This window comes from Triturus cristatus, chromosome 12, assembly GCF_964204655.1.
Source record: "Triturus cristatus chromosome 12, aTriCri1.1, whole genome shotgun sequence".
Lineage (NCBI taxonomy): Eukaryota > Metazoa > Chordata > Amphibia > Caudata > Salamandridae > Triturus > Triturus cristatus.
Window position 1 is genome coordinate 530,279,187 of NC_140595.1, and position 25,428 is coordinate 530,304,614.

At 45.2% G+C, this 25,428-nt stretch overlaps 1 protein-coding gene across 1 annotated transcript in view; it reads left to right on the forward strand.

The window, feature by feature from the left end:
* AMFR (autocrine motility factor receptor) overlaps positions 1-25,428 on the forward strand; it is a 391,859-nt gene that overhangs the window by 140,908 nt on the left and 225,523 nt on the right. Inside the window, exon 7 of the mRNA XM_085638721.1 lies at positions 13,722-13,855. Coding sequence (XP_085494847.1) covers positions 13,722-13,855 — 134 coding nt within the window. The remainder of the gene's footprint in view (positions 1-13,721; positions 13,856-25,428) is intronic.

The following is a 25,428-nucleotide window of genomic DNA, read 5'->3' on the forward strand; positions in this document are numbered from 1 at the left end:
CCACCCAATTCTGTGTGCCCAGTTTGTGACTACCCCTGAACTTCTGTCTGTACTTTTCGGGTGTTAGTCCAAACTTTCTTATGAGCGCCAGTTTCATGGTGGGGTAGTGGGTCTGCTCATCCTCCTCGAGGGCCAATAATGCGTCCCTACCAGCTGGAGGCATGTACTTGTACAATCCCCCTCCCCAGTACTTCTCTGGAACCCCATGTGCCCTTAACGAGACCTCATAGGCCGCTAGCCACTTGGCGATATCGTCACCCACCCCATAGCTAGCCACTATGTCCTTTGGCAGGTAGGGTTTGGGTTCCCTGGTGTACTCTCGTTCTTCGCTGCCACCGTTAGGTACAGGGTGTGCCCCGATTCTCAGGATCTGAAGATCTATCTCTTTCAGCCTTATCTCATGAGCCATCCTCTGTTCCTCCTTCTCTTTCTCCAGCCTTGCTAAGTCCCATGTGAGCTGTCTTTTCTCCCTCCGGTCTGTTAACTCCACTTCAGACAAGCCACCGCTAGAGGCACTGCTGCCCTTCCTGGAAAGTGTCCTGGGCCCCGCTGACAGGTTCCCCACCTCAGGTTGGTACAAACCAGCTCCCTCACTGTCGGGCTCTCTATCCCTGTCCTCCTCCTCAGCCTTGCTTTCCCGTCGTGCCTCCCCCCAAGCCCTTAAGCTGGTTTGGAGTGCACCCTTCTTTGCTCCTGGGGGACAATACACCCCCTCCCGCTGACAAAACTCCCTGAGTTGGGCCACAGTGTACGTTTCTAAATTCTCCAGTACAAACTCCATCTTGCCCACTCAGGTCAGAGGACAGTTATTTGCAGTAACTATGCAGGGGGGGTACCTTATATAATACCTCCTCCCACCACCAGAGTAAATTTGGAAAAAACAAAAACCCACAATTAGGAAGGCCGCTTTGAGAAAACTCCCGGTGTAGGCCTATGGACTACCCACAGTTATTGTTGAGTATACGTAGGCACAGTTTTATCCCACCACTGAACACCAATTAATGTTGGAAATACTCCACTCCCACACCGGTAAGGGTTGGTGGTAACGGGGTCTTTCCAGGACATACAGTGGTAGCTTGGCTCGAGTGGTCAGGAATCAGGCACCGTGCTAAGCATACGACATACCCATACAATAACCATGCGTGCATCCGTTCCAAAAACGACTCTACACCGTAAAAATTATGAAAATATCTCTGTTTATCTTCTTTTTCTCTTAGTTGCTGATTAGATAAATAATAACACAAGCACAATATACAAGGCTTTTTAAATAGTGCAGGTCAAATAAATACTGTCTTAATGATTCAATAAATAGGGGTGATCATAAATAAGGAAGGCATAAATATAAGTGCAATACATACAGGCAATTAAATATTCTGAGGCAATAAATACTGCAAACCAATAAATATTGTGTGACGATAAATACTGTGGAACAATAAATACAGTGAAGCAATAAATAGGTTAAATACAATAAATACAGTGCCCTCAATAAATAATTAAAAGCTGACAGTGACACTTATAGAATCAGATCACATTTAGATCTCTATGGGCTGATTTGGCCCAGGCACAGCTTGTAGTTATGTGGATGGCTTGAGGGTGTCTACCCCCTGGCTTGGACAAGGCTGAGGCCTAAACTGAGGTAGATCAAGGGGGGAATACTAGTGACCTGGCTCTCTCACTCTACACAACCCCTCTGAATTAGTCTCAGCTCACCCCTGGCACAGTCCAGCTGGTTCCAGCACCTCTCCAACCCCTAGAGTAGTCTCTTAGGATTCCACAGGGCCTTTGGCGCCCTCTATTCTACTTACTGCCCTTTTTCTGAAGCTCCGACGCCGCTGGAGTCGTGTCGACGCCGTGAGGCGGTTCCGGTTCGATGTCGGCGGCCTCGGCACAATGTCAGTTCTTGACGACGCCGGTAGGCGGTTCCGGTTCGATGTCGGCGGCCTCGGCTCGATCTCGACCTCCGATTCGATGACGTCGGCAGTCTTGGCTCGATGTCGACTTCGGGCGGCTCCGGTCCGATGGCGACTTCAGTTTCGATGACGTCGGCCGGCCTTGGCTCGATGTCGACTTCCGGTGGCTCCGGAGTGCGATCCTCACTCCCGACCTCCGGTGCTCCTCTCCTCAGGTTTCGGCGACTCCGGAGTGCGACCTCCACTCCCGACCTCCGGTGCTCCTCTCCTCAGGTTTCGGCGACTCCGGAGTGCGACCTCCACTCCCGACCTCCGGTGCTCCTCTCCTCAGGTTCTGGCGACTCCGGAGTGCGATCTCCACTCCCGACCTCCGGCACGCTTCACCTCGGTCTCCGGCGACTCCGGAGGGCGGACTTCACTCCCCCGTCGACGCCGCTCACTCGACCTCGGGTGACTTCCTCCTCGACCTCTGGTACTTCTACGACCTCCGTCGGCGCCCTTTCTCGACCTCTGGCGGCTCCGGGTACGACGTCTGCTTTTCCAGTCAGCGCCGCTTCTCCACCTCGGGCTCCAGGTCTCCAGGCTACTCGACGTCAGACTCCAGGGAAACCAGTATCCAGGTCAGGATCTTGCTGTTCTTGGATTCTAAGGCCTGTTCCTGCTGTCCAGGTCCTTAAGTTGGTTTTTCTTGCTTCTTCCCACACAGGGCTCCAGGCTGGGCTCAGTCAGTAGGGACTAGTATCAAGGGTGGGTTTATGGACCCCACTCCAGGCACAAGTTTCCACCCCTGCTGCCTCACTCCTTCCTCCTTCAGGTTTCTGCTGCTCACTCTTCACCAGTCAGGTGCCAACTGCCAGCTCCAACTGCCAACTCTCTGTCTTAGCTTCCCAACATTCTAAACCGCCTCCAACTGTCACAGGGTTCTGGAATGTTCTGGAAGGTGCTAGTAGGTTCCAGTGGATGCTGGGGATGTCACAGGTGGCCACCATTTTGTGCTCCAGGCCCTCAGACAGAAGTTTCAGGGGTAGATAAAATGGCTCCCTGAATCTGCAGCAACACTAAAAAGTCTGGTGGTTCCCAAAAAGGAAAAATTCAAACAGGGTTTGAGGCAAAAGTGGGACAAAATAAATAATGATGAGGAGGGACCACCCAAAGGGCTGACAGGTCTAACATCCTCTTACCCACGACTCACCCTCTATACACCCTGTAATCACACACTGCGTCCCTTGCACTATCGCATTTATGCCCTCACCCAATGCTCCACTTACACTCATCCAGCACTGACACTAAACACAAACACCGCTCTTCCTTAACACAGACACCCAACTGCTCACCAAGCTGGAACTTGAATAAAAAGTATTAATCACAATGGCGAAACCTATTGCTTTTACTAATGCTTGTTCTATTTTGGAATACAGTCACTGGGAGGGTGGTCTGCTGTCCCTTGCAGGCCGCTATCTCTTTGATTGCAGCCAGTCGCAGGGGGTTGCAATTTGCGACCTGCCTAAAGAATATTAATTAGGTAGGTCATTCTTTGACTCTTGTGATTCTTTTACTTTGTAAACGGACATATTTGTGCATAGGTTGGGTCGTTAAAAGTTGATACACAATTTGTGACTGCTTTTGCGACCACTGAAATCCTACATCTTGTCCCCAACTGATAAAATTGGCAGTTTAATTTCATGACTTATCCAGAACTTCGACCGGGTTTCAGATGCACCCTAGTAGGTTAAAAAGACTTATCGCAGAAAGCAATGCCCGTATTGTTCTGAATTTGTTTAATGTTTTCTGGTGTGTGTGTGTGTGTGTGTGTGTGTGTGTGTGTGTGTGTGTGTGTGTGTGTGTGTGTGTGTGTGTGTGTGTGTGTGTGTGTGTGTGTGTGTGTGTGTGTGTGTGTGTGTGTGTGTGTGTGTGTGTGTGTGTGTGTGTGTGTGTGTGTGTGTGTGTGTGTGTGTGTGTGTGTGTGTGTGTGTGTGTGTGTGTGTGTGTGTGTGTGTGTGTGTGTGTGTGTGTGTGTGTGTGTGTGTGTGTGTGTGTGTGTGTGTGTGTGTGTGTGTGTGTGTGTGTGTGTGTGTGTGTGTGTGTGTGTGTGTGTGTGTGTGTGTGTGTGTGTGTGTGTGTGTGTGTCCCCCCCCCCCCCCCCCCCCCCCATATATCCACAACAAAGATGCCTGCAAAAGGAGCGACCCACAACAGGTAGGTGAATATTCAGGTAATTTATTGAAGGTTGCCGCATGTAGAACAAAGCTGCTGACACGGGTATCACCCTTTCAGTCCGACGCGTTTCATGCACTTCAGCATTTCATCAGGGGCAGGGCTTTTCGACCATCAAGCTGACATCACAGTTTTAAAGGCAACAATGTAACAGTCCCCGCCTCAGTGGGCGTGGCCACTCCCGTGGCCTCTCGGTTCTTGTAGTGCTCTGAATTTTACATCAGTGGGTTGGATGTCAGCTTCTGGCATAAAATAAGTTTTCCCCAAGTGGGTTGTGGCAAACCAACGAAGTTCCACACCGGCATCTCAGCACCCTCAAACTGACTGCAGGCATCTTTTGTTGTGGATTTAAACGGCTTGCCTGAAGCCGTGGAGACGGCCCTGCTGTTTTACAGACCTGCGGCAACGCTAAGCAGCGTGCTACGAAAGGAACAGGAGTCAGTTTGAGGGTGCTGAGATGCCGGTGTGGAACTTCGTTGGTTTGCCACAACCCACTTGGGGAAAACTTATTTTATGCCAGAAGCTGACATCCAACCCACTGAGGTAAAATTCAGAGCACTACAAGAACCGAGAGGCCACGGGAGTGGCCACGCCCACTGAGGCGGGGACTGTTACATTGTTGCCTTTAAAACTGTGATGTCAGCTCGATGGTCGAAAAGCCCTGCCCCTGATGAAATGCTGAAGTGCATGAAACGCGTCGGACTGAAAGGGTGATACCCGTGTCAGCAGCTTTGTTCTACATGCGGCAACCTTCAATAAATTACCTGAATATTCACCTACCTGTTGTGGGTCGCTCCTTTTGCAGGCATCTTTGTTGTGGATATATTTATATATATATATATATATATATATATATATATATTATCTACTGGCGGTCGCCAGTAGATAGTTATAGTTAGGACCGTGTTTCCATAGGAAATCTGAAAATTCTATTTTGAATAACTTTGGCGCCGGTTGACGAATCCTCGCGATTTTTTCGAAATAGGTGGGGCGCTCCGCTACGCTCCTACCCTGAAAGTCTCGGGGTGATTAGTCAAGCGGGGGCCGAGAAAAAAGGGGGGTCCCAAAACGCGTTTTCCCAATGCATTTTTCCATAGGGACCTTTAGTCCAAGGTACAGCCCGAACGGCTGAACAGAATTACTTGAAATTTGGCAGAGAGGTAGTCCTCAGGTCAGGGATGTGCCTTTTGAATATCTGGAGTCAATCTGTTCAGTAGTTCCTGAGAAAATTTCAGTTAAAAGTACATATATATCTATAAGCGCGCACCGTGCGCGCACCGTGCGCGCACGGTGATGTGCGCGAGCGCAATTCTGATTGGTTGTTAGATGTCAGTAAACATTCGAATCGGTCGAAATCAGGAAGAATCGGTCGAAATCAGGAAGTGTCGTCCGCCATTTTGTCTCTCGCAGTCTGAGGCAGTGAAAAACAAAGGTGGAGAACGTGAAAAGGGGGCAGGGTGGACAGTTCCTGACCCCCTAGCCTTTGTCAGGGGGTCACTGAAGGACCCCCAAGGGTGAATAAAACATTATTTTTTTTTTACGAAAAAGCGCGGGGTGCACGCACAGTGCGCGCACGGCACGCACAACGCATCGTGGGTGCTCGGTGTGCTTTGCGCACCGAGTGTCCACAGCACGTGCACGGTGCGCGCACGGGGAAAAACCTGTAAATAATTATTAATAAATACATAACTTAGCATTTTAAAAAACGTACAAATTCACTTAAAAAACCATAGGTTTCACACACGTTATAGTTAGCTGGACATTTCCCTCGTAAAAAACCAATGAAATTCCCCCGTTATAGTTAGTGCAGGCAACTATAACTCACGCGACCGCAATCCTCTGCTGATGACGTCAGATATTACATCACTGTATTTAGACACCTATTTACCCATGGCTTCTTCCATTAATCTTTAGCTATACATATATTACAAATATTTATTTTTCAGAAAGACACATATGTAATCAGTGATGTAATATCTGACGTCATCAGCAGAGGATTGCGGTCGCGTGAGTTATAGTTGCCTGCACTAACTATAACGGGGGAATTTCATTGGTTTTTTACGAGGGAAATGTCCAGCTAACTATAACGTGTGTGAAACCTATGGTTTTTTAAGTGAATATATATATATATATACACACACACATCTCCTTCATTTCATTATAGAATTAACCACCGTGTTTGATGTGACACTCATCTACTGCCCTAGCCCTTAAATGACCATCTCTCTCTCTCTCTCTCTCACTATATATATATATATATATATATATATATATATATATATATATATATATATATATATATATATAATTAAATTAATTTATCTGCCGAGGGTCCTTAACTGCTGTGATGTTGCTTTTTATACATTCAAATATGGTATGAATATATAGAGATTAGGACTCTACATACATTATACACATCTGATTAATGTTATGCAGTGCTGGGTTGAACTCTCATTTGTTGCTGTAAAAGTAAATATGCTTACATGCTACATAATATAATTGGAACATAAGTACTTTACAAGTTTATATAGGTATCCATGTGGCTGAAAATGCTCAAGTCTAAATGTGATCATTTGTTCCCTTAAATGACACACGTTTTCTTTTAACATTTTGGGATTTTTGGTTAATTGGGGGCGGGGCAAACCAACCCCTTTTTAAACACCCTTCACTGACTAGCACATGACCCGGACGAAGGCCTCTGGCCGAAACGCGTAGGTCGTCTTTTTGTTACTTGACGCACTTGCACTTTGCATGGTTGAAACTTAAAGAGGAAAAAAAGCAAATAAACATGAAGCGAGCAACTTGAAACTTACCTGGATTTGCTGTTTGGTGTGCTACCTTTTTGTGACCCTCTGGGACTTGGTGGTCAATTTGAGGGTCTGTAAGGAAAATTTCTTTATATATGTATTTATATAATGTATTATCTGTCTGTATGCGTGCGGCCGTATCATTTTTTTAGGTCGAGCCTAGTGCAGCGCGCATGTGCTGCTCTAGGAGATGACCTTTAGAAATCGGTCATCACTTTTCAAGCACTCGTGTTTGTGATGGCATCCACCTTGCGGGAATGAGCAGCGGCCCGCAGGGGCCATCTGTTTGTAATTAACGTGGCCGCGCGCTCTTGTTTATATTTCTTTACTTTCCCTTCCACTGCCTGCCTCGCCCTCCCTTGTCAACCGGTTCCTTTTAAACAACTTTGTGGCTTTTTGATCTCTGCCAATTACTGTGCTACATGTCTAGCAACTGTACTGAAAAAAAGAAAAAGAAAAGAAAAAATCGTACTTTGTTAAAAGTATCTGCTAGCATGTATTTTTGTATAATACATTAAAATAAGGGTTGCTTTCTACACACACCATATAAACAAGCGCTTTCTCCTAGCACATGCTGCCTCTCTTCTTAAGGTATAGGAAGGATGACACTTGGAGTCAGCCCTGCTTTCATTTGAACCTGTGGCTACTGCGTGTGCCCAGATTTCTGGGGCCATCTGTTTTTAATTAGCGTGGCCGCGCCTGCTTTTTTTTATGTGTTTACTCTCTCTCCACATTCCTGTCTTACCCTCGCCCTCCCTTGTTAACCGTCTTCTCCTAAACAAGTTTGTGGCTTGTTGATCTCTGCCAATAACTGTGCTACATATCTAGCAGCTGCACTAAAAATAATCGTATTTTGTCAAAAGTATTTGCTAGCATATATTTTTGTATAAAACATTTAAACAGGTGCACAGATTTCTGGGGCCATCTGTTTTTAATTAGCATGGCCGCGCCCGCTTCTTTAGCTTTGTTTACTCTCTCCCCTGCCTGTCTCAACCTCGCCCTCCCTTTGTTAACCGTCTCCACCTAACCAAGTTTGAGCCTTGTTGATCACTGCCAATAACAATCACTTAATCTCCCCGTGCCTACCCTGGTTTTATTTGTTTACATTTATTTTTATAACTTTACCGGTGCACATGATCAATTCGCATTAAAATAGGGGCTGCTCTCTACATACACCATATAAACAAGTGCTCTTTCCTAGCACATGCTGCCTCTGTTCCCAAGTTATAGGAAGGATGAAACTGAGTCAGCCCTGCTTTCATTTGAACCTGTGGCTGCTGCGTGTGCACAGATTTCTGGGGCCATATACAATAACAGCACAAATGCACAATACTGAAACATATCAAACTATGGATAGTAGAAATGAACTTCTAATAGACTGGATTATGATCAATACAGATATGGAAGACTTATCCGATGCACTTATGCCATATTTTCCGTAGACATGTGAAGTAATATTTTGCAATGGCATTATTACAAAAATATTAAGAAATTGCAACAGAATGTATAAATGTACATCAAATCTTTTTTTTATTCCATTTTTTTTCCATTTAACTTACTTTAAAGTACTAAAAATGTTAACTAAAAATTCTTGCAATAACATTTAAATTACCAAACATTTGTCAGATATTCCTGGACAAACCATTGCCAATATCTTTGGTTACACACTGCTAAGGTGCCAAAAAAACAACACATATTAGCAATGCCATTAGCTCAAAAATACAATCCAAACTACCAAGCTCTAATTGGGTGTTTTATGTATGCTAAAAACAGATCACTGCACATTGCTCAGAAAAGTACAGTTTGTATTTTTAGGCTTCAGGCTACTTTAGCATTAAAACTAATTGTAAAGCTGTTCCACAGTTGCTTTTTAAGCAAAAAATCTAGAACAAGATTTTTCAGTGGCACACAATTCATTACTTTGTAGTAGTGTTTAGAAACAGTTATGCTATAAGAACATTGCCATAGCCAATACGTCAACTGTTGCATGGCTAAACACTTATAAGGTCCCAAAGGCAAGACCAATTGGCTATGCCAATGCTTGTATTTTTAATCGTTTAAAAAAAAAAAAAAAAATGAATTATGTGCAAATCTGTTTTTGATACAAGGGGAATACACATACACCATCCTACAACCGCTGGCTGATGGAGGAAGTGAACTAGTGGTTGAGAAACTCCCCATGGGGGAGGTGGGAGTGGAGGAACTGGAAGAAAGGAGGGAGAAATAGGTGGGGTGGAGTGGGGTGGGGTGGGCCGGGGAAAACAAACTCTAGGAGTAAGTGTCCGGTTCTGATGTCCCTGGTTTGCAACTAAAGTCAGTGCCCTCTCCCAATATTCCACATTTTGGGGGATATCACTCTGGGCACACTTGGGCCATTGAAGGGCAGCGAGTCTCAGGAGTCGTAAGAAAACTGGACAGGTAAGCTCTTTGTACTTGTATGAGAGAGAGGCTATGTATGGGCCCCAGGTCTTGTCAAATGAGTGTTTGGTGTGTTTCACTACCGCAACATTTTTTTTCATGCCAAACCACATGCTCTGGTACTTTGCCCCACTTTGCTTGTTTTTGTTTGTTTGGCAGCACACAGCGCCAGTGTGATTGTCCTACCCCTGTGAAAACTTTGAGGATACACAGGAGTAAAATGTTGGCTGGAAATTGTGGAAGGGCAGTATTGAACATCTCATAGATACCCTGCTGTACTGAGTCCCAGTATAATTTAAGCTTTGTTCATCTCTTTAAGAGGTGCGTCACTGTGCCTAGATCGCCACACCCCTGCCAGCACAGGTCCTAGCCCTGTAATATACATCTAAACACCCCTCATCTGAGTGGGTGCATTTCAGCTCTGCTTCCCAACGTCACTAGGCAGGCGATTTAACCAACCTTTGGGAACAATTCAGGAATCGGTAGATGGCTGAAAGCCTACCCTTATTGTCTTTCTTGAGAAAGCCATTTCTCAAACGGTGTGAGGTTTGCCGGCTGATGCCTGTATGGCCGGCCGACCGAGTGGCAGATGTGCAGGTACCGCCACTGCTCGGACTCTGGTAAGTTGAAGTTTTGTTGGAGTTGTTTGAACACCAGGAGACCCTGGTGGTTGTAGAGGTCTCCAATCTGGTTTGCAGTCGGTCTTTGCCAGCCAAGGAAGTCAGTACCCTTTGGCGTGGGTGGAAAGTCAGGGTAACCAATGATTGGAGTAAGTGGGGAGGAGTAGGTAGATAATCCTCTAGATTTAGCTGTCCTGTCCCATGTGTGCATTGTAGGTCTGGTGACAAGGGAGGAGTACACACCCCAAGGCAGGTGCTGTTTGGCTAACCCGGGCACCTTCCAGATATGTATGCAGCTACAGTCTGGTCCATGAAGCACCAGTGTTTCTCTGATGCCGGTGGTTCCATTACACCATATATCGCAGTTGGGCTGCTGAATAGTAATTGGCTAAATTTGGAAGGCCAAGGCCTCGTCCGCGATCGATAGCTATGCTCAAAACAGCACCATGCGTGCCCACCCACCCCCAATACAAATGAGACTATTTGCGGTTGCAGTTTCCTGAGGAGATGCTGCTGGGGCTGAAAAGGCAGAGCCAAGACAGGCTACCTATCTGCCAGCTGTAAAGGTCTCTGCTCTCCCGGGGACCAGCAGATCTTAAGGCAGATGTAGTGTATCCAGCGGGTAGCCCACATCAAAGGGTAGCGGGCATCTACTGCCACTTTGCACTCCACCGGGATTATGAGGTGCAGGAACTGAGATTTTTGTAAATTAGTCTTTAATCCCGATACCCTTCTGAACGCCTCATCTCTGTCAATAGGGCTGAGAGGAACCTGTGCGGGTCCGAGAGGGTGAAAAGGACATATTCAGCGTAGAGTGCAATACTGTACTCTTGGTTACCTAAGGTGATACACTATATCTCCCTACTCTGCAGAACGTGCTCGGCCAGAGGCTCCTTATATAGCCGAGCAGGGACAGCCCTGTCTGGTGCCTCTGGTGATGTTAAAGGGGTGGGAGAGTACGCCATTCATGTGGACTCTGATGGATGGATGGGTGGGTGGGCATAGTTGCTGTTCATCCACCGCTGCAGATAGGGGCCAAAGCCCATCCCTAACAGGACCACTTGTAGTAACCTCCACTGGACTTCATCAGAGGCCTTCTCTGCATTGATAGGTAGCAGAAGAGCAGGATTCTGAGCACGTAAGACCTTGTCTACTACATGTAGTATCTGTTTTGTGTTGTCACTACATCCTTTCTGGGATCAACTCAGTTTGATCGGGGTCCACCAGCCCCTGCATGCATTGCTTGAGGCGACTGAGCTGTATGCCGATGAACATTTTTGCATCTCCATGAAGGAGTGAGATTGGGCAATAAGAGACGTATGAGCTCGGGTCTTTACCCTTCTTCAGGAAGCCTGTTATGATTGCCTCAGACGTAGTGGCATGAGAGTTCCCGAGTCAATAAAGGAGTTGAAGAGATGTGTAAGAAGTGGTGCCAGGATTGGGCAAAAGGTTTGATAGAGTGCAGGGTGAAGCAGTCACTCCTGGGGGCCTTCTGAGCCTGTAATTTGGCTATAGCGGAAATAACCCCCTTGATCCTGATGTCTACCTCCAGGTTCTCCACCTTTCCCGGTGGGAGGAGAACCAGTCTTGAGCCGGGCACATAACGCTCCAACTCGTCCCGATCCACCTCGTCAGCTGTGAACAACCCGGCATAGAATGCCCCAAAGGCGTTTTTTCCAGGTATTCTGTCCCGTCAGACGTGCCGATGTGTGGGACCTTGTCTCATTGCTGCTTTGCCTGCATCTTACATGCCAGAAGGCACCAAATGTTATTGCCACCCTGTAGCATTTTTGCCTGATGAAGTGTAGGGCATGCTCCGCACTGTTGTGGTCCAGGGCAGTGCTTAGTTTGTCAAATATTAAGTGTCAGGGTCCTGATAAGTAGGCCACTGCAGCTGGCACCACCCATTGCCACGTCATCGCTGCCAATGATGGTACCAAAACAACTACTAACCATCTCTCCCGCCTGCTAGTACAACAGTTCAGATTTCTTCAGGTCCCCTAAGTTAAATTAATGCCTGGGGAGGCAGGTTTTAGTATTTTTTATTGTATTAATTAAGAACCGTTGTTCTGCTCATCTCTAAATTATATAAGCAGCGCAACCATGTGGCAGACTGTCATAAGTTTGGTGATGACTATTAAGTGCCGGTGGCCATCATCGGAAACCACTGGCTCAAATTCAGCACTGGTCCAGGGATTTTAACTGTTTCCACTGTAGTGTTTAAAAATGTTTAGCCATGCTGCACAGAAGCTGCAGTGCTGTACAGCATGGCTAAAAACATTAGCTAATAGGTTTTATAGGTGAGACCTAGTGGCTTTGCCAGTGCTGGTCTTTGCTAGACCGCAAGGCTTCCAACAAGAAAAGGTATTCCACCCAAACCTTATTGCATTTTACTTTCTTCTGTCACATACGCAAAACGATTCATGTTTCAAATATTGAGAAGATTGGGCTTTGTCACATGCAAGTCCGCACTGCAATTTCTCCAGTATCGTGGCCTGCCTTGTGTGTACGCCAGCGTCTGCTCCTTCTTAAAATCTGCACTTTGTCATAGAGAGAGAGACTGTTGTTTTAACCCTTTTAATGTTAATTTTTCTTTTGCATTTGCTAGAATGACCTAATGGTCACACTACTCTTTGAATGTTTTTTATATATTTTATGTATTCAATATGTGTATCTTTTTACTGCTTTCCTGATTTTTTTAATAATCGAATAAAGCTATGGTGATGAACAAGCAAAGGCTTTCATTTTAAGGAGCATTGCAGTTTGTGTATTGCTGTTTTAGCAAAATGCAGTCTTTTTTTTAATATAAAATTTTTAACCAAACTTTAATTTAAATTTGTTTCTAATACGATATATTCAATAATACAACCCTAGTGGTTTGATGCTTTCCCTAAACAAACCTTCATTTTGTAGAAATTTGCAATGTTTTCATAGAATTGCTCACAAAGTTGCTTACAGCCTGCATAATGTTTTTGCACAAGGATCACTCAAGCTGCCTACCTCACGCTGGAGTGAATTTAAAGTCTATGAACCTTAAATGGTGAGAGGGGGGAACAGATTACTTATTTTGAACTTTGGATTCCTGTGTTGTGGGGTGTATACAGGATTCCGCTCTGCCCTCTCTACCTTCCATAACAACTTTGAGCTGTCCTCTTATGACTATCTATCAATCAATCAATCAATCAATCGGTATGTATATAGCATGGCTTATCAGCCCAGGGGGTATTCTGGTGCTATTGTGAGTCTTGACTGAGAGGAAACAGATGAAAAGGCTTGGAGAAGATGAGAGCAGGATTAGGGTTGTTATCAACTGTAACAATATGCTGGGCGTGACTGATTAGGCTATTATATAGTGAGCTAAAGTACTGTCCATAACCGTTAAAAGGGTTTTACTCCTCTTTTACTTTAGAAAGCGTATTCTGTAAGTGGCTACCCATATAGACCACGGCATTCAGCAGATCATTGTTTGAAGCAAGTGATTTCTTATTTTTATCCTTTACAGATAGGAGAGACTAAAGATTAGGCACCAACTATGCAAACCTTTCCATTTTCCTTTCAACAATTGCTTTTCCAGTTCCTACAAATATGCAGCAAGGAGATATTGTGTAAAACCTGTTTTGAAAACATTGGCATTTCTACAATTATGATGATATTTCTTAAACATTAGACACTTCCTTGAGTTGTAAGAGTGATAAATGATTTATTTGATATTTTATTGTTTATTGTATGTCTCTTTTGTTCTTTTCATGCAGTTGTTCGGTAATATTTGGTTGTCTATGGCCAGCTTAGTTATTTTCATGCAACTTCGCTACCTTTTTCATGAGGTCCAGCGTAGAATACGTCGTCATAAGAACTATTTGCGTGTCGTTGGAAACATGGAAGCCAGGTGAGTACTTTATAGAGATGTTGGTTATTTAATCTTTCATGTGATATAATCATTAATTACAGAATATGTGAAGGATGTTGTGTATTTCTTTGTCGGCTACCCTTGTCACTGCTTCTTTTATTTGCTTTTGATTGTTAATTTAATATGAATTCATTGTTCATCTGAATATGCTTGTCCTGAGAACAGCCTTGCAAAAGGCTTTTTTTTCAGTCTTGCAAACAGCTCGATCTTAACTTGGCAAATGAGTGAACGACTATTAATGTGTAAATCAGATGCATGATTTAGAAACGAAGCAATGCCTTTTGTGCAGTGATGGGTTTTAATTGCACATGAGAATGAGGATTTGAAATGTAAGCAGTGTTTTCTTTTCAGCCTCCCCTACTCATCAAATTCAGAGTAATTCTTACATCTTCAAGAGACTGAAGGCTAAAAATGCGTTTAAGAGCTTTAGAACCACTTTCTATGATTTACCTGCTTACAGTGTTGAACCACCACAGGACTAACCTTCTCACTACTGGGCATAGGCAGCACTAAATGAGTGTGTGGTCAAAAGTGTTAAATAAGATACTAGTTTTCAACAAATGATTTAGAAAGATGATGACTGGCCTCACTTTTTCACACTTTATCACAATAGTGAATACACAATGACACAACAAACAGAAATTGGTTCACAAGTCTGGGAGACCAGCCACCATACACTATCATACATGACAAAGGCCACATTTACGATAATAGCACATGACTTGATGTTTTGCTGATTTGATAAAAATTATAGATCTCATTTGATAATTTGGTTTTGCAAGACAAAAGCTTTGGATGCTGAATCTTATGTGCTATTAAGATACTAGCATGTTTAGATAACCAGAGTTTGTTAATCCTATCAAGTTGCCTAAGTGGAGTAATCTGTATTGTATTTACCTTAGGTTGTGTCATGCCCAAATTCAAGCATGCAGCAGGATTGTTCTGCCATCATGCTATCACTTGGCAGTGGAATGATGGATTAGAGAGAGGGGGTTAGTGGTTAGCAATGGCCGCTTAGACACATTTCTCTCTCTGCTGCAGATCTCGGAGATTAGGGACTGCCATATAAGTTCTTAAATTACAAATGTTTCTAGAGAAACATTGGGTAGCTTTGATACAATTGTGATTGAGGATGTCTTAATACATTTTAACAGCAGGTAGTGGATTTTAGTAGTTTATTTTAAGGGTAATGTGTTATTAAGACAACTGTTCTGTCTGAGGTTAAGACCGAGGGTGGGGGGGGGGGGGTATGGTGACGGGGGTTGGTAGAATGTCAGAAACTTACTGTGTTCACCTGAAGGCAAACTTCTAAAAACATAAGACCTATATTCACCAAAATCTTCTTTTTGTATGGAGAAAATTACATCTTTGCTGTCAAGTCTTGGTTATTTTTCATTTTGAAGTTTTTAGGCACCATTACAGATAGTGATAAAGCTTGAAACGGCTTCCAAAGCTGTTAAATTCAGAACTTTTGCATGCTGGATCCCTACTTGTATGTGTGCATCTGTAGGTTCTCCCCATCCTTGCGTGTATGTGTACCCTCGCAAATCCCTGTTTTTTCTGCCTGACAGTGTGGATCGAAACCCTTGTCTCAGTATTTATATTTCTTTCTGTTCCCTTTATCATCTTTCGTCCTTCAGCTTGGGTATCTTCTTTAATCTGTGTTCATCGTGTCACCTACCTTTCTCAGCAGCCTGTCCACCTAAACTCTGCATCTATAGTTAGATGACCATTCATACGGAGTTTAGCACAGGGATGTGGCTCATGGTCCTGGGGACTCTTTCTGTGAGATAGTGAGGTACACTACAAGTGCCTCTCCGCTTCCACATAGAGGGTCACTCTCACCATCCTTGTACAAGTAGTTCATGGCTATGTTTTCTCTTGTTTTAGTTTGAGCCAGTTTTTGCGGTTAATGAAATGGATATCAAGCACTTCAGAGCCAAGAGGCCTTCAGGGTGCAACCCTTGTTTTGCTCCGGAAACTATATATTCCACCTTGAAGTTGAGTTAAGCTTCTCATGAGGACATGGGAATCCTGAGCCACAGTGGCACAGTAGAACTAAGCCAGTATATCTTTCTGCAAAAGACGCACAATTGATGGACGGAATGCAGAACAAATCAAAACATTCTCCCCCAGTCAAGAGATCTGGGTTAAATCCATCATTCTTTTGCTCACCATGCCACCCCAGTATAGACCTGGCCATATGCAAATCAGTCTTGACCCTGTGCCTCATGGGAACAGTCCAGCCCGAACTGCCAAGCCAGGTCTTCCCTGGACCGGAAACAAGCATCCTAGGACCGGTTTCGGGGTCTCACCCCTCTTCAGCCAGGATAGCTTGATTCCAGTGGCACAGTGAGCCCGGGACCTACGTCTAGGCATACCCGGCGCACTTATGGCGAGAAAGCAAAAGACACACAATTGATGGACGGAATGCAGAACAAATCAAACATTTTCCCCAGTCAAGAGATCTGGGTTAAATCCATCATTCTTTTGCTCACCATGCCACCCCAGTTTAGACCTGGCCATATGCAAATCAGTCTTGACCCTGTGCCTCATGGGAACAGTCCAAACTGGAATGGCATGGTGAGCAAAAAAACGATGGATTTAGGCCCAGATCTCTGTACTGGGGTGAATTTATGACATTGTTCTGCATTCTGTCCATCAAGTGTTCTTTTTGCATTTGTCACCCCGAGTGTGACGGGTATGCCCAGACGTGGGTCCCGTGCTCTCCATGCCACCGGAGTCCATCAATCCTGGCTGATGAGGGCTGAAAGCCCGAATCCGGTCCTAAGATGCTTGTTTTCAGTTTCAGTCCAGGGAGAACCTGGCATAGCCGTTCGGGCTGGACTATTCCCATTGGGCACAGGGTCAAGACTGATTTGCATATGGCTGGGTCCAAACTGGAATGGCGAGCAAAAAAACGATGGATTTAGGACCAGATCTCTGTACTGGGGGAATGTATGACATTGTTCTGCATTCTGTCCATCAATTGTTCTTTTTTCAAGTATATCTTTCTGGGCATGCTTGTTGCACCCAGACGTTGAGCAGGTCTCCCTCAGTGCAGAGCAGGCAATCCAATCTCAGTTTACTCTACGGACTTGTACTGGGCAGGAAGTCCAGGATGTTTCCATCAGGGCCTGCTATTTCAATCCCAGTTTTGGGGGGGTAGGTTTATCTCTTGAGTCTTCCCACTTCGCAGGGTCCAGCTCTCGTTCTGTGCAGGTAGTAATTGAGAGTGAGGGCACCACTTGGTCAATGCTAAGGCATGTACTTTCAAAGACCTATGCCGGTTGGCTATGTATGCTACCTTACACACATACCTGCATTCTACTAACACTTTACTCTTGAGGCTTCTCCCTGGAGCAATGTTAAGTTTGACTAGAAATCTTTGTGCAGCCTATTTGCCTAAGTTTAACCTGTCCATGCTGGGGTTGTCGTCCCTTGCACATGGTACTTGGCCAACATGTCAGGCTAGCCAATTACCATTTGTCCAAGGAAAAAACTGATTTGTGTCAAGATTTCAACAGATTTTAATGATTTTGTATGGTTGGTTCCGACTGTAGTGACTGATGAAAAGAGACACTGTGATGCAGCTACAAAATTTACCAGTAACTGAGAGGAGCCTAATGCAAGCATTCTTGTTCCTTCATTTTTAGTTTTTCTCACAAGTATTAAAGGCCAGTACTTGCCAAGCTGCTACTCAGTTAATACTCGGTCAGCAAGTTTATTTTTTACTGTTTTATTGGCATTATTATTATTTCATTGATTTTGTGTTTCTATAATTGTAAGTCAGCAGGAGTTAGAATTTCATGACAATAGTTGGATAGTTAAAGAGGAATGGTGGGGACATTTCCCTGTCTTTCCATAGTTTGCAACAATTTTAGCTCTTTTGTGCAAAAAATGCTTTTATTCCTATTGGATTCACTACATTTGATCTAATCTGAGAGGATATTAGATACTTTTCTTTTTGCAGTTGTTAAGTTGGTTAGGCAGGGCTGACTTGGTGTACTTGCCAGCTCAAACCACCATATTTGCTCTTTCTTTCTTGTCACTAGCCACAGCCATTTTAGTCTACGTGCTATTTTAGCAGACTAACTCTAATGTGATGTGCAGACACTTGGGTAGTTATTTAAACCATCACCCAGCTCACATGCGGTGCGCCAAAAGCTAGCCAGTCTGCAACTGTCCGTTCACAAACCCAGCCATGCTGCCCGTTCGTTACCTTCAGATTGTGACGCTGCAATTGGTCTACTCTTGTGAAGCATTATTTGCTCTTAAACATTGTGCAGAGTAGCGTAATTTATTTACCAATTTCCATGACCACTCTGTCTCCTGCCTCAGGCTGTCTTAGGTCAGGGCCGAATTATACTGGCGCTATTACAGTTTTGGGCAAAGTATAGTGGTTAAAATGTGTACTTGTTAATACATTAACTAGAAATATATGAGCTTTTAACTCCATTTAAATTTGAGGTGTTTATCGCGGACATATGGACCATGGAAGCTCCTGATGTAGTGTTTGCCAGTCACTCAGGACATAAGATGTTTTACTTACCATGTCCTAATAGGCCTGTGAGTAGTCTTGCCACCATTTGTGATCATTGCTGGGGTTCACATCAAACTATCCGTATATGAGACTGTGGCGCTCGATGCCGAAACTGGCTGGACCCCTCTTGTCCAGTTAAGACACACTGCCTCTGTCTTTTCACAAACCCAGTCTGGATTTGGAGTTTGGGGGTGGTGATTACGATGGCTCTGGGTGCCCCAATGGGTTAGGGCTAGAAACATATTGACCAGTGGAACCTAGGCACATTGTTAGCTTTATGTTCCCATTTCCCCATATTTTAACTATATCTTACAGGGGTAACAATAATGATTTTTTCCTACTGTCTAGATATTTTTATATCCTTTTTTCCCCCCACTCAGCCCTCTATACTTCACCCACACATAGTACAAACTGTAAGTGCGCCCACCTCTTCGTAGGTCGGTGCATGCCCTGTTCCGCGGCAGGACGGAAAGTACCCGATGATGAAGCATGCCACCAAGGGGAAACCCTGGTGGGTGAGGATTATTTGAGGAAAACACAGTGCTTGTCCTTATATGTTTAAAAACATCATTGCCACCTAGCTGGGAAAGGATAAATAATTGATTTATTATTCTGGCAAAACAAAGGGACTCTTCTTGATTTATTATAGGTTTACTTGTGAAGGATGGGTCCTCCTGTTTCTCAATTTTCTTCTACCTCTCCCTTTTTTCTAAGCTGGTTCAGTACAGCCCAGGCCTCTTATGGTGCGGTTAGAGTCTGTACCAGAAAATGCGTTACCAAAGTTAATTGACTTGTTAATTTTTTATTTAAAATCCTGGTATGCCTTAGAGAGATTTTTTGTTTTTTCAGTGTGCAGCATGACAACCCCTTAAATAACAGGGCTTAAACAGAGTTGTGCCTATAATTTACAGATGTCGGTCACTGACACCCATAAAGATGGTCTCTGGTGTGTTCGCGCCAAACGCAACCCTTCGGTTACACGACTGCTGTGTTAAAAATGTATAAGAAGGGTGTTCGGGTTCAAGAGGCCAATTTTGCTATCAGCAAACTCAAGAAGTCAAAGACGTTGTCAGGGTCAAAGTCGCAAGCATGGACACGCTTTTGCTGCTTAGGTTGCGTTAATGACAGGTCGTAGTCAAAGTCATGGAGCTCAGGTAAATCCAGGAAATCCCATAAGAAACAAAAAAAATACAAGCACAGGTCCCCTTTGTCTGGCTGCTCCCACCACTTGGAGTCACACAATGCTTAAGGCACCTCCATGCCATTAAGTTGGTCGCTGTAGTCCGAACCAACACCTTCCCGAGTTAAGACCCAGTGCAATCTGCAGTGGAAAGTGATGCCACAACAGTTGCATGAGATTTGTATGGCCATTTACAATATTCTTGGTGCCTTACCAGGTCAACCTGGAGCGGATTTGGGCCCCATGGATACGAGATGGATGCCAGTCGATTCCCACTGTTGGATCCGGTGCAGACCTCTCCACTCTCTCTCTCTAACTGATACCGCTTCCTCATTTGGATACGGCTGACGATTGGCTGCGACATTACCTTTGGCGCCGACTCTACTGGCTCTGAGACTGAACCCAAATGCCTTCCAGCCAGCCCTCCCTGATAGTCAAAGTGAATGGAAACCTTTTCAGAATGCATGTATTTTCTGTCGGTCCTGCTCTTAGATCAGTGAATAAACTTGTCTGCTGGACAGGTATTTTCAAGCACTGTGGGATAAAGTGGCAAATGTTTTGCCAGCTGTCGTGGATGACGTCTAAGTCACACATGAATGATAAGTCATTTAAGATGTGGCAAAATACGCCATTAGGCCTTGACTGGACACAAACAACCAACTAGGTAGGGCAGTCAGCACTAGTGCAGTGCTAAGATGCCTCACCTGAATACACTCAACAAGCTTATCTTCAGATTTCAGGCATCCTCTAATGACACATGCCATTTGACTATTCTCGACTATTTCTGGCAAAGGTGGACTCGGCCTTCGAATGCTTCAACGACAGGAAGGCCACATTCTTCTTTTTGGGCCTAGCTCTCCCTGCATGGCAGGTTTCCCCACACCATTCACCTGTTTCGTGGCTTTGAACCAGGTTGCCAGTAGAGGTGCTGTTATGGACCTCAGCAGCAGCAAGCCTCCCAATCCATTAGTGGTAGAGACCGGATAAAGCTGTCAGTCTCTAGGGCCCCAGAGACAATGCTCTTCCCAAACCCCTACACCCAGTTTCTGCAAAACCATCATTAAAGGATGGAATTGGTTGCTACTTCCATTATTTTCTGGGGCCAAAAAAAGACAGAGTCCTCCATCCCATCCTAAACCTTTGCCCTCTGTACTTCTTCCTTCGGAAGGACAAGTTCAAAATGCTCACCCTGGTTCAAGTTCTGTCGGTCCTGGAGCCAGGAGACTGGATGGTGAAGCTCAACTTGCAGGACCCTTATTTTGACATCCAGGTCTTGGTGGTCCTTTTTTGCCTGACAAGTGCACTTTGGGTGTTTACATAAGTGCTGGTGGTGGCTGCAGCTCATCTGCGTAGGTTTGGAATAGAAGTCTTCCCATTCTTCAATGGCTGGTTGCTGACGACTTGCTTGCCTCAGACACTCGTAAGCGACCTCCAGATGATGGCTGACCGGTTGACATTGTTGGGTTTTTCCATCAATGTGTTAGTCACACCTGACTCCTTCACAATGGCTCCCTTTCATTGGAGCTATCCTGGAGACATGGCTTTTCTAAGCCATCTTTCCACTTCAGTTAGTCTAGTATATTTGGGCTATGATCCTGATTCAACCCTGCAACCTGGAATCTCAGTGAGAATGGCTCTTGATGCTTCGTGACGACCTGCATCCTGCTTGTGAACCACACCTGTTGACACATGCAGGCTCCACAGTGGGATCCGATGTCTGTGTCTCAGCACCAAGGGAATTTGTCAGATTACATCCAGGTGTCAAAGCAGACTGCGAAAGACCTGCAGTGGGGCTAATCGACCTCAGTTTGATTCGCAGCATACCCCTGTCCCTACCACACCCATAACCGAACGGTAATTGCAAGCAAGGCGGTGACAAAACTATATTGCACTTTATGCTACTTTGCACTGTCCTTACAAGCTAGGAGGTTGTATTTATGACTTCTTTTCATTAGATATAATACAAAGCTTTGTGAAGCTGCACTGTATTTATGCCTCTGAGCCTATTCGGATATTTTTTATCCTGGTGGCCTCTTATATCTATGCTGCCTAGAAAGCTACTAGAATCGACTCTCCCACTGTGCATCCGTCTATATTTCCAGGGGTCTCTGTATTTTAGGTCACGGGAGTTACAGATTGCTGTTCCTGTTCCAGTGAGTGCTTAAGCCCCAATAGAGGGAATCAATTAAGTTGACCTGTCCCACTGTAATTAGCTGAGGAGGGACAATAGTTTTAGTATATGAAAAAATTCACTTTGTTACCCAGTTTGCGTATTTGTACTCCCACATTAGCAAATGACACAGGGGAACTTGGAGCAACTGAGTAAGGTCATTAGCTGTTGCAAGACATAGTGTCCTTACCTAGCTTGGGAAGCACCACTGTTAGGGCCTTATTGGAGATTGTTTCCAGGTTGCCTGTCTGGTTCACCTCTCTGAAAACTGCATTGAAAGACTCCACTATGGTCAGGTTTTATTCATTTGTAAAATTCCACGAGGAAGCCAACAGTCTTTTAAAGTATAATTACACAATTCCAGTTTATTCAACCTGCCTCTTAATGCATATATTGAATTGAGGGGAATTATCGATGTAGTGTAAATTCTTACCTCATCTCTTTTACACATGAAAGATGTAATGTGATTTATTTATTTTTTTAATATCCTCTATGCAAATTTTCTGTTGGTTAAAGATTCTGGTTACCATTGTCGGCCAGCTGATACGAATTGCTTATTTGCATTAGACAGATAAAATTAATATTTATTTTAAAACGGTCTTTATGCTAATTTTGTATTAGTTTAATATTGCCGCTAGCATGGTTGAAAATGAAATATTTTAGATTGGAGGGTATGTATCATAAGTTGATTTGATAAAATATACAAGGTCGACTGTCATTTTAAGTGTGTTAATTTATGTTTTATTGTATGGCTTACATTTGTAAAGCTAAAGCAATAAAGGAAACTCTACAGTTGTGATGGATTTCTGGTTTGGGGAGGTCATCTGGGAGAAATAGAGATTCAAGGACTCTGGTATCGGGTCGAAACCTACACTGACATCAGCTTGGTGAAGTTAGGAGTGATTTGCTTTTCATTGAAAGCTTTCCTCCCGCCATCAAGGGGGAATGGATACAGGAGCTTGCAGACTAGTGGACAACCATGTGATACTGAATCAAACAGGGTGGTGTGGGGCCTTTAGTCCTGTGCCAGGAGGTGCTGCTTCTTTGGAAGTGGCTGCGCGCTCAGGGCATCTCTCTTACTGCCCAACTCCTTCCAGGATCTTTGAACACCAGGGCAGATGAGCTCAGCCGCCATTGCCAAATGGATCACGAATGGCGGTTACACTCTTCAATGGCACAGGGTGTCTTCCAGCACTAGAGAGAACCCTAGCTTGATCTATTCTCTACTGCAGAGGATTTGCAGTGTCAAAGCTGTTGTGCATTTTCATTCCCAATGCAGCCCTCTCTAGCAGACGCAGTCCACCTGCACTGGAGCTCGAAACTGTACATCTTTCCACCTCTCATTCTTCCCAGAGTACATAAAAAGTTCGGACAAGACCAGGCCTAAGTCATCATAGTGGCCTTGGACTGGGCGAGAAAATTGTGGTACCTGGATCGTCTGTTCAAGAGCATTTTTCCTCCTATAGGACTGCTTCTTTGGGGCAACCTCTTGTCGCAGCAGCAAGGCCAGGTCTTGCACCCATGCTTGCACAACCTCCTCCTCCATGCTTCAAGATTGAGAAATTAAAGTTGATGGCTTTTGTTCTTCCTTCCAAAGTAGTTGGAGTTATTTTATCAGTCTGGCGTCCACCTACCAAAACTGTATGTACTGGACGTGTGGATAGGTTTGTTGATTGGTGTTCCTCCGGTAATGTTCAGCCCTTGCAAGCAAGAATGTCTGACCATTTCTTTGTTTTGTCTATTATTGGTTCAGTAAGGCCTTGCTATGACCAGTGTTTTTTCTTTTTTTTTTTTTAAACTTTATTGTGCAAAATAGCATCGTTACAAATATGGGCCTACAACCACCAGGGCCGGCCGCTAGTATATGCATGTCAATTGCGTGACATCACGAAGCAGCGACTGATCCCCAGAGGCTCAGCAGGGTTACAGGAGAAATTCTCGGCAGCTCAGAAGCTAGGCAGGATACAAATATTTTAAATTTTGAAAGAAAAGAAAAAACAAAGAAACAATAAAACAAAACTCAAGGCGAGAAACAGTCTAAACGGTGTCAAGCGCCGATGGGGGGGATCCCACCACACCAGGTAGAGAATAATAGAGATGACCAGGGGGTGGAGGCAACGGGGAAGTCAGAACAATCAGCCAAAAGGGTACAGTATTCCAGGAACCTCAGGATCAGGGGGACAGAGAAATGTCCGGGGTATCTACAAAAGGGGGCGTACAGATGTTACCTCGGTAGGTGTTCCACTGACCCCAAATTCTACCCCACGCCCCAGGCTTGCCTCGAACCAGGTACACCGTCTTCTCTCTGAACATGCACCAGTCCATGTTCTCCTTCCACACTGACACAGTGGGAGGCCGTCGGGAGCCCCAAAGCTGCGCAATATCCCTCTTTGCAATCATGTTCCCAAGCGCCGCCCACCGGGCCTGGGCGACGTTGTAGTCATTCGGCTCCCATACATTCAACAAACATCGACGGGCCTCAGGCAACAGAGCGACCCCAGTGACACACTCCATTACAGCATGCACACAGTGCCAATACGCCGCAACCTCGCGGCACTCCCAAAGGATATGAAGGAAGGTGGCGCTCATTCCACAGCCGCGCTTACACAACCCGTCCGAAGAGAAACCCATCACAACCAAACGAGGACCCGTCACATAAACACGGTGAAGGATTTTGAGCTGGACGAGACGGAGACGGGCAGGAATGGCAACCTCTTTCGGGGAGGACAGTGCGGACTGCCAGTCTTCGTCATCCAACTCCAACCCGTCTCCGGTCCAGGCCTCCCTAAGACGCACAAGGAGATCCGCCCGATTGTTTATTAATTTCTTATAGATCAAGGAAATCGTACTGTCGGGCAGATGACCATCAAGTATACGGTCCTCGAGTGGTGAAGATGCAGGGACTGTGGTACCGGCCTCGAAGACCGACAGCAAAGCGTGGCGAACCTGTGCATATCTGGAACTCTCTCTCTCACTCAACTCATACTCACTCTGAAGCACCGCAAAGGATTTGACCGCACCTTTCACCCAAAGATCACCCACTCTGCTAATGCCAATCGTATCCCAGTTCTCAAAACCTTTCGTTGTCCAGAGGCATCCCAATCTGTCCGATGCAAACAAGGGGGCCGCTCGTGTCAGGTGATCATTCCATCCCACAGCCACATTGGCATCCTTCCACACACGTACTGCAATCTTAGTGGGTCCCGTTAGGTTCCTCCCCGCCGTCCGAGAGTAGAGCGCTCTGTTGAAGTTGCCACCAGGCAACTGATATTTATCCATCTCGAAAGCCGGATTTGGACCGGGTGCATACGTAGCATGGTTGATGGCGGACAACTGGGAGGCCCAATAATACCTCCTGATGTCCGGGAGCGCAATGCCCCCGTCATACCAGGGGAGAGTCAGTTTTGCAAGAGCGATGCGTGCGCGACCGTCCCAAACAAGTCTCCTCTGTAAACCCTCCACCTCCCGAAAGTAGGCCGCCGGAATAATATCAAAGGAGTTCTGGAGTGCGTAGAGAAATCGGGGCAGGGACATCATTTTAAAAAGTGCCGCTCGACCGAGTGGCGACAACGGCAATCTACGCCACCGAGCCACGTCCAACTTCAATCGCCGGAGAGGGGGAAGGAGATTATGCTCGTGACGGACCGCCGGGTCTAACG